The following is a 9,193-nucleotide window of genomic DNA, read 5'->3' as shown; positions in this document are numbered from 1 at the left end:
GTTTGTTGGTTGGAGGAATTAATAATTTCTCTGTTAGAAATACTGCTGTGTCAATTAACGTTGAAACAGTTGATGAGTTCCTGGAAAGAATGCATCATTGACTAATACGAGTATGGCGACGCAGAAGAAATCTTCTCCACCTTTGATAAGAATGTAAAAAAGAAAAGAACGTGATACGCCTGATTCACCAACGAAGAAAGTGGCTCACTCGAAAACCAAATTAGATGTCTTATGCGCTTATTGCAAAGCGAAAGATCATGTTAAGGCTGACTGCTGGAAGCTGAAACGGAAGGAGAACACCTCCCCTAATACATCGACCAGTATCGTGGCAGCTACAAAGGAAATCACCGAAACGGAAAATATGAGGTCTGTTCAAAAAGTATCGCGAATTTTGTGTTTTTTCAAAAATTATTTATTTATTCTGAATATCTATTTTGTCCCCATCAAAGTAATCCCCATCAGATATTATATACTTGTGCCAACGTTTTTTCCTGTGTTAGCATAACAACCGCTAGTCTCGGGGAAGGAAAACTAGTTGCAGTAGTGATCCCCGGGGTGGGTGGGTCCCAATCACCACGACACAGCGCGTCCTCGGGTTGCGGATAGAGGAAAAGCCTCGCTATCTCGGTTGAGGATAGAGGTTAGCTGCGAATAAATTGAATAAGCAGTCGCGGACAGCCGATTGGAATGGTCCTCCTGTTTGGGGGTTGGGCGTGGGTTTGATAGGCTCACACCGTGAAACGACTTTATCTAGAAACAACCAAAACTCGCCATGGATTCTTCTGGGCTAAAATTTTCCGGAGGTAAACTAGTCCCCCGTTCGGATCTCCGGGTGGGGACTACCTCGGGGAACTCATGTCGTATAAAGTCAAAACACGGGAGAGACATCAAAGTGGGTACGTGGAACGTCCGAAGTCTTTACAGACCTGGGGCGTTTCAATCGATGGTCGGGGAGGTCGAAAAGTACGGGGTAGAAGTTGTCGCGTTGCAAGAAACAAGATGGGCCGGGGAGGGTTCGCTTAATGCGGGTTCGTACACGCTTCACTATGGAGGGTCGGAGATCCATAGTCTTGGCATCGGTTTTATGATTAATAGGAAAATCTTATCCGCGGTAAAAGACATTAAATTTATAAACGAAAGATTAGGATTGCTCGTTGTGCAGGGCCGATGGTACAAGATCGCGATAATCAACGTACACGCGCCGACGGAAGATAAAGATGGCGAAATTAAAGACGGGTTCTACGAAGAACTCGAACACCTCGTGGATCAATTACCGAACGATTACATGAAAATAGTCGTGGGAGATTTTAACGCGAAAATCGGTAAAGAGGACATTTTTAGACCAACGATCGGGCTCGAAAGTTTGCACGAGGAAAGTAACGATAACGGAGTGAGGGTAATTAACTTTGCGACCGGCAAAAATCTTATCGTCAAAAGCACGTATTTTAAACACAAAAATATCCATAAACAAACTTGGATTTCCCCGGATGGAGGCACGCGTAACCAAATTGATCACGTTCTTGCAGATAAACGGCGTCACACGAACGTACTCGATGTCAGGTCTTATAGGGGGGCGGATTGCGACTCGGATCACCTCTTTGTAATTGCCAAAATCAGGGAACGTCTTTCGCTAAACAAAACTAACGGGCAGTTGTTTGGAACTAAACGTCTAAATGTACAAGGTTTGATCGAGGGAGAAAACGGAATAAAATACGCGGTCGAAGTAACGAATAGACTCGCGGCTTCAAAGGAAATAGATGAATCGGATGATAACACGGTTGATAAACACTGGGAAAACGTACGACACACGATAGTAAAATCGGCGGAGGCCACGGTTGGTTTTTGTAAAAGGAACAAAAACAAGCCGTGGTTTGACGAAGAATGCGTAAAAATTGTTAAAGTACGAAACGAAGCGCGCATCACGTGGTTGGCTCAAAATACGAAGGAAACTCGGGATCAGTTTCTTAAGATTAGGCAAGAGGCTCATAATATGTTTAAAATTAAGAAGCGTCAATACTTAAAACGTAAAATTGAAGAAATAGATGAAAATTGTAAAAGCAGTAACGTACGAGGCACGTACATGGGGATAAATAATTTTAGAAAGGGATTCCAAGCTAGGACGGAAATGGTGAAAGATGAGAACGATAATTTAGTTACGGATACAACGGCAGTTTTAAACACATGGAAAAATTATTTTGATCGGTTATTGAATGTCGAATCTGAAAACGACCGGGAAATAGAGAATTTTGAGTATCACACGGCTGAACCTAGGATTAACGAACCGACAATTTCAGAAGTAGAAAGCGCGATTAAAAAATTAAAAAATCACAAAGCACCGGGTAATGACTTGATTCCGGCGGAACTGATTAAATGGGGGGGAAGTAGATTGATAGAAGAAATTCAGAAATTAATTATCTTAATATGGAATAAAGAAGCATTGCCGGAACAATGGAAAGATTCAATTATAATCCCGATTTTCAAAAAGGGGGACAAAATGAGTTGTAATAATTACCGGGGTATCTCACTTTTACCTACATGCTATAAAATTCTGTCGAATATTTTATTAATGAGGCTTGTACCATATGCAGATGAGATAATTGGAGATCATCAATGCGGCTTTAGGAGAAATAGATCGACTGCGGACCAAATCTTTACTATTCGGCAAATCTTGGAGAAAAAATGGGAATTCGACCAATCGGTACATCAACTTTACATTGATTTTAAAAAAGCGTATGATTCGATAAAACGGGAGAAAATGTATGAAATTTTAACTCGGTGGGGGATACCCAAAAAATTGGCTAACTTAGTCCAAGTTTGTTTAAAAGATACCAGAGGTAGAGTAAGAATAGGTAATCAAATGTCGGAAACTTTTAATATTCATAGCGGATTAAAGCAGGGGGATGCATTGTCACCTCTTCTGTTTAATCTAGTATTGGAATATGCTATTAAAGAAATGCAGAAGAGTAATGATGGTTTGCAGTTGAACGGTACAACACAAATATTAACATATGCGGACGATATTGCTTTGTTGGGAGATAATAAAGAAACACTAATAAATAACGCTAAAATTCTATTAGATAAAACGAAAGAACTGGGGCTGCAAATAAACGTTGAAAAAACTAAATATATGGTCACTGATAGAATTCAGAATATTCATAATAACGGAAACCTGGTCGTCTGTGATAAAATTTTTGAACGGGTTAGCAATTTTAAGTATTTAGGATCGATTTTAAACCAAACTAATGAAATAAGAGAAGAGCTCAAGAGAAGAATTAATTTGGGGAATGCGTGCTTCTATTCGGTTAAGAAACTACTCGGTTCGCGGATATTGTCTAGGCGCTTAAAAATTAGAATTTACAGAACGATTATTTTACCGGTAGTCCTTTATGGCAGCGAAGCGTGGTCACTTACATTACAAGACGAGAAAAGATTTAGGGCTTTCGAAAATAAAGTACTTCGAAAAATCATCGGGGCAAAACGCGATGAGGAAACGGGCGAATGGAGAAAATTACACAACGCAGAATTACATCAATTATATAATAGTCCGGATATTATTAATGTCATAAAATCGCGTCGATTAAGATGGGCAGGTCACGCGTATGGATGAGAATCGAATTGCATATAAAGTACTAATTGGTAAACCGGATGGGAAAAAACCATTGGGTAGACCAAGACGTAGATGGGAAGATAATATTAGAATGGACCTTAACGAAATGGGGTACGAGGGTCACAAATGGAGGGATCTGGCTCAGGGACGGGAACAGTGGCGGGATTTGGTATTTGCGGCAATGAGCTTTCGAGCTTTTTTGTTGTATCTCGGTTTGTACGGGAAGGGTGCGCGATCAAAGATTTAAGTACTCGCACTCGATTCACTCCTGCTTTATTTCTTCCTTACAAAAGAATGCCCAAGATTCGGGCGACGAGCAGAGAAAGACCCCGCCACGAGGCGAGCACGCACCACCTTCGTGTTTCCTTTCCGTTTGCGCTTGCGCCGTCTCGTGACGTCACTCGCGTACATGTAAATGCTCGCGGGTGTATCGGCGCGGCAATATTCGGTCTATATAAATGTACGAACGCACCCAACATTTCAGAGCTCGCACGTGATTCATTCCCGAGTTAAAGGGATTTCCCTGACTCAAAATTTGGACCGATGATCGTACCGCTCGTAGGAACAGATGTCATAGCGTCTTTACGTTGACCCATATTCCGAGCAATAAAAAAGGTGCGTTTGACTCTCGGTATTTGCTTCTATGCGGATACCTGCGAGACAAGAGTCTGGCCGTCCTTCCACACTCCATCCCTTCTATTCCCTTCTCTCTCTCTATTTAAATCCATTTTTTGGAGCTTGGATGTAACAGTCTTATTAAAGCTATAAAACCTAAAAAATGCGACATTTTCTGACACGACTTGCCGTGTCAATCTTTTACGATTCCATCTTCGTATGTAATAAGTTAATTCTTATTTCTTAATATAAATTGTGATTTTTGTTTAATCACATTCAATGTTCTGTTAATAATAAATTCATAGAAATATTAATAAAAAGCATTAGAAAATTTCTTTTTCAATTAAGAGGATGCTGCAGCCGTCTGTATTATCGATAGAACTATTCCAAATTCGGTAGTAGTGACATCTTTCATTCATTTCTTATACTTATTATATATCGTTGTGTCTCGCTCAAACGCATTCATCTGTCCTTATCTAACATATTGTAATGCCATCATCTAGAAGATCGAACATCTACTGCTAGATACAATTATTGCTTTGTTTACCATTCCGGGTCTTCGCTCAGCATTCGTATACATAGATCGATATAAATCTTTCTTTTGAAGCTTTTAATCTTACAATTAGTTTCATAAACTCAGTATTGTTTGTGCACGTCATGCGCTGAGTGATGCATTATCGTGTGATCCATACAAGCTACAAAACTTTTGTATTAAGGAAACATCTATATCAGGTGACAGCTCTATGAGTTGAAAAAAATGTAAGTTTTAACTTTTTTCCCGATTTTAGTACAAAATATATTGCACCATACCTAAATTTTGCGTCTACTTTAATCCTGTAAAAAGATTTTTTATTCCGTTCAGTAAATTCGGAAATTTATATCGATCTGCGAAATACCGACAATTTGGCCACTCCAGCATCCCCTTAATAGTTTTCATTAACCCTTTCAAACCCAGCGTACATTGTAATGTACATAAAATTTAAAGACATTAGTGAAATTATTGTATTTAATTCTGTCTACATCATCTAAGATCTGTACATAATAATATTTATGTTAGAAAAATAGTCAAAGTTTTGAAAAAAATTAATTGTTCAGTATGAATTATTTATTTAAATACGCATGAACAGAAATAAAAAAATAATTTTTAATATAGTTCCAATAAAGTCAGATTTAAAACGGTTAAATTAAAATATATGGTAATGTTTGAAACATGCTTTGCTTTGAAATTGCTTGAAACATAAGATATGAGGTGTTATTATAAAATTTACGTTCCATATCGTTATAAATAGGAATTATTATAACACATGGATCAATAAGTCCCGAGACTAACCCAGAAATGGCGCTCGTAGTAAACCAGTAACCACGTCTTTCTAGAGTACTAACCTTTGCTTGAAACGTGTCAAAATTTTAAGTCGATCGGACTAGAAACAGCTGAGTTATCGAAGTTAGAGTAAAGTCGTTTTGTAGTTTGTTTAAAAAATGGAAAAAACCGCCCTGCCACAAGTCGATGAAAACAATGGCAAAATTGAACGAATTGGGCTTTGATCTGCTTCCCCACCCCCCATACTCGCCAGATTTAGCCCCCAGTGACTACTGGCTCTTTGCTGATCTTAAAAAAATGCTCCAGGGAAAAAGATTTGGCTCAAATAAGGAGGTCATCGCTGAAACTGAAACTTATTTTGAAGCGAAAGATAAATTTTTTTATAAACATGTATCACCCTAAAAGGTGATTATGTTGATAAATAAAAAAAAATTTTGCAAAAAAAATGTTGTTTTCATTGTTAGTCTCGGGACTTATTGATCCATGTGTTACATATAATTTTATTTCTATACAATTCTCTATTACGATGAGATTTTATACTACATTTCATCTTAATAATTACCCACTGTTTAAATTTTTATTCAATTATTAAGATTAATATATTATGACATATGATAATATTATTTTTATTGGAACAAAAATAATGTATTTTAAGAAATAATAGAAGTTAGTTTCGCAAACTAATATTAACCTTTATATTTCATTTTAATTATAAAAAATTTATTTACTGTACGTAAAGTCTGCACAAAATAACGCATCTTTTAATTAATTTTTAATAGTAAAAGCGCAATTGAATATGATTGATTTAATATCTGAAATATTTATTTAAAAATTTTTAATACACACTGTAGGATGTCTTGAAATATTAATAGAATACTAATAATAGAATAACTTAATTAATAGAATACTAGTAATAAACCAGTAATATTAGCAATAATCAATAAAATTAGTATTAATAGAAGACAATGGTATACGTAAAGAAAACTTAAAACTCACCGTTATAAATGAAGATAGAGATAAATTATATTTTTCAAATGTTGACAATTTAATTTCTAAATTATTAGCCATTATGATAAACATAAATGTACGTTTCATATTCTTTCCATATTGATACCATTTTTCGTGAAATGCATACTCCGTTATATTAACACTCTTAATTAGGAATAGAAGAAAATATGTATAATATATTTTTATTAATTATAAACGTTTCTCCTCCTTTGTATATAATGTACATATATAAAAATATGAACAAAGCTTACCGCATCTAATAGCTGTTGCATACAAAAACATATTATGTAGAGCTGCACTACTCCACCGATTCCGTACATACTAATCGAACATATTTCCCACAAAGTTTCTGATGGTATCTAAAAATTTCCAAAAACATATCAGTAAGATGTTGACTGATAAAATGCAATAATAACATTGATAATACTTTTGGTAATGCATTTACGGATATTTTCTTTAGAGGTGCCAAAGAGTTTGGGTTATCATCGTGCCGTGATCCATTACTAATGCCAACGTAATGAATCTTGCCGTCTCTCTTCATCAGAGCGAGGAGCACACTGATACAGTATCAATGCGCTCCTCATCCTAATGGAGATGAAGAAAACGGCAAAGAAACAATTAATGAAATTGACATTAGCAATGGATTACGGCGATAAATCGCAAACTCTTTGGCATCTCTGAAGCAATAATATTATAGTGCTTTTAAATTTGTCAAATATTCCGACAATAATTGAGATTAGAGATTGTTACTCACTGAAATTATCATAAGAGAAATGCAACAGAATCGAAAAACGCTTATTACATATATTAAACTAATGTTTAAAGAAAGTAGTTTTCTGAACATTAACATTATCCTAAAAAATATCGAATAATTATAACAAGATACTGTATATTAAAAAATAAAATAATCACTATTGTTATTAGGTTAATTAAAACAATAATTTTGAATTACGTATTATAATAAAATATTTTAAAATACTTTATGTAGAATTTAATAACATGCAGTTATATTTTAAATTATGATATTGAATATTACAAGTCAATGCCACATCGAATCAAATAATATAGAACATTACAAGCAGATTCAAGTTAAAAGGCTTTGATACTTGTAACTTTTTTTGAAAATTAAAAAATCCAACTTACTGAATCACTGTATTATGATGCCGACATAAAACCTTTATTTTTTTTTTTACGTAATCATCTCTATTGAGATAACATTTCTCTGCGTCAGACTTATTGTGATCATTTTGAAGAAATTTATCTTGAAATATCATTGATAGCTTTAATGCGATATATTTATATTGTGCCGTTATCAGCAGCAGCAGATTTATTATATAGCTATCTACACCAACTTTTTTTGTAAAAATATACGCGCTGCTCATTGTCACAATAACACTTCCAAATATAAACATACTAGTCGTGATTGGCTCTTTAATATAGACAACTGGCATTTTATAATCTACATAGAAAAAGGAATTTCTTTGAAAGACCAACATAAACGGTTCACTACTCCATACTATTATGGATATTACACCTGCCGACCAGTAAAATTTAAGAGGATTCTCCATCGACTTCATAGTTTCTATCACTATATTCCTCATTATCTCGTCATCTACGCTCAGAACATCATTCAATTTTCGAATTAACTGTTTCACTCGTCCTCTACATGTGCAAATTCGTATAATTGTACAAATAACTTCCATACCAACCACAATACCGATTACACCATCTTTCAGAGCTTTCTTTTTCGGCACAAAAAAACACCCAGGAATTAACACACATGTTTGAAGTATTTCGAGCAACCATATCAGAGTACCGTATATTATCCAAAATATCGGAAACGACGAATTATCAGCGGTCATTGGTAATAAGTTACCTGATATCATGTTCAGCCAAACATTCAGAGGATTCACATTTTGGAAATCCATGTCTTTGATGTTTCGTAGCGTATTGTTCTTGAACAGAGAACAAAGAAAAATAAAATATTTACAACGAAACAGTCGAATGAAAATTTAATGGGACAATTCTATTTATTTACAATATAATTTAATTTACATTACTTATTTAATTTTAAACATTAATTTATCTGACGCTTTAAAACTTTTATTTACGAGTATATGAAATATATAACAACAGATTTTAATGAATTGTCTGCAATTATGTCAGCAATTTAATTGAGGAAAATCGCTAATTCCGACATACATAAATCTGCTAAAGAGATAGAGGAGGAGGTGATATTATGGCATCTCATTTATATTTTGTACATTAACTCGGTTAATAATCAACATTTAAATTTAAAATTTAATGATTATATTTGTCAAAGTGTTGTTCAATCGATTTTAGACTCAAAATTAACATTTATTACTTAGGACATTATTTATTAAAACGCGACGATATTGCATAATAGATCAAAGAGGAATAGGGGTGGTAATGTAGTCCTCCCATAAAAATAGATTAAAAAATTAGTTTTGCTTTAATAACACAATATTTTATTAGAAAATTATGTATTCACGTAAAAAAAAGTATGTAAACAAATTTTGAAACTTTTACACTTTTAAACCAAACTGAATTACTCGTATTAAAAAAGAAAGCTTAAGAACTTTTAAACTTTTAAATCGACCTTTCAGGGAAAATTCTAATCT

The 9,193-nt window shown here is 34.6% G+C and overlaps 1 protein-coding gene across 1 annotated transcript; it reads right to left on the bottom strand.

Moving 5' to 3' along the window:
• Window positions 1-5,045: 5,045 nt before the first annotated feature.
• Window positions 5,046-8,479, bottom strand: LOC108757190. Its single transcript, XM_018501603.1, has 5 exons — window positions 7,695-8,479; window positions 6,979-7,108; window positions 6,803-6,910; window positions 6,632-6,695; window positions 5,046-5,056 (listed from the first exon to the last, which is right to left on the bottom strand). Exons 1-5 carry the CDS (start codon window positions 8,477-8,479, stop codon window positions 5,046-5,048), a joined length of 1,098 nt encoding a protein of 365 aa, XP_018357105.1.
• Between the last annotated feature and the right edge of the window lie 714 nt (window positions 8,480-9,193).

The sequence above is a fragment of the Trachymyrmex septentrionalis genome, unplaced genomic scaffold (assembly GCF_001594115.1).
Source record: "Trachymyrmex septentrionalis isolate Tsep2-gDNA-1 unplaced genomic scaffold, Tsep1.0 scaffold134, whole genome shotgun sequence".
NCBI classification, from domain to species: Eukaryota; Metazoa; Arthropoda; class Insecta; order Hymenoptera; family Formicidae; genus Trachymyrmex; species Trachymyrmex septentrionalis.
The sequence above is the reverse complement of the archived record's forward strand: the minus strand, read 5'-3'. Positions and strand labels throughout refer to the sequence as shown.

Excerpts from the sequence above, each read along its gene's own strand:
- LOC108757190 (XM_018501603.1), bottom strand. The coding sequence starts at position 8,479 with ATGGATTTCCAAAATGTGAATCCTCTGAATGTTTGGCTGAACATGATA. Across the intron at positions 7,109-7,694 it reads CATCATAATACAGTGATTCA|TGTGCTCCTCGCTCTGATGA; the intron begins GTAAGTTGGATT and ends ATACTGTATCAG. Across the intron at positions 6,911-6,978 it reads CCGTAAATGCATTACCAAAA|ATACCATCAGAAACTTTGTG; the intron begins GTATTATCAATG and ends GGAAATTTTTAG.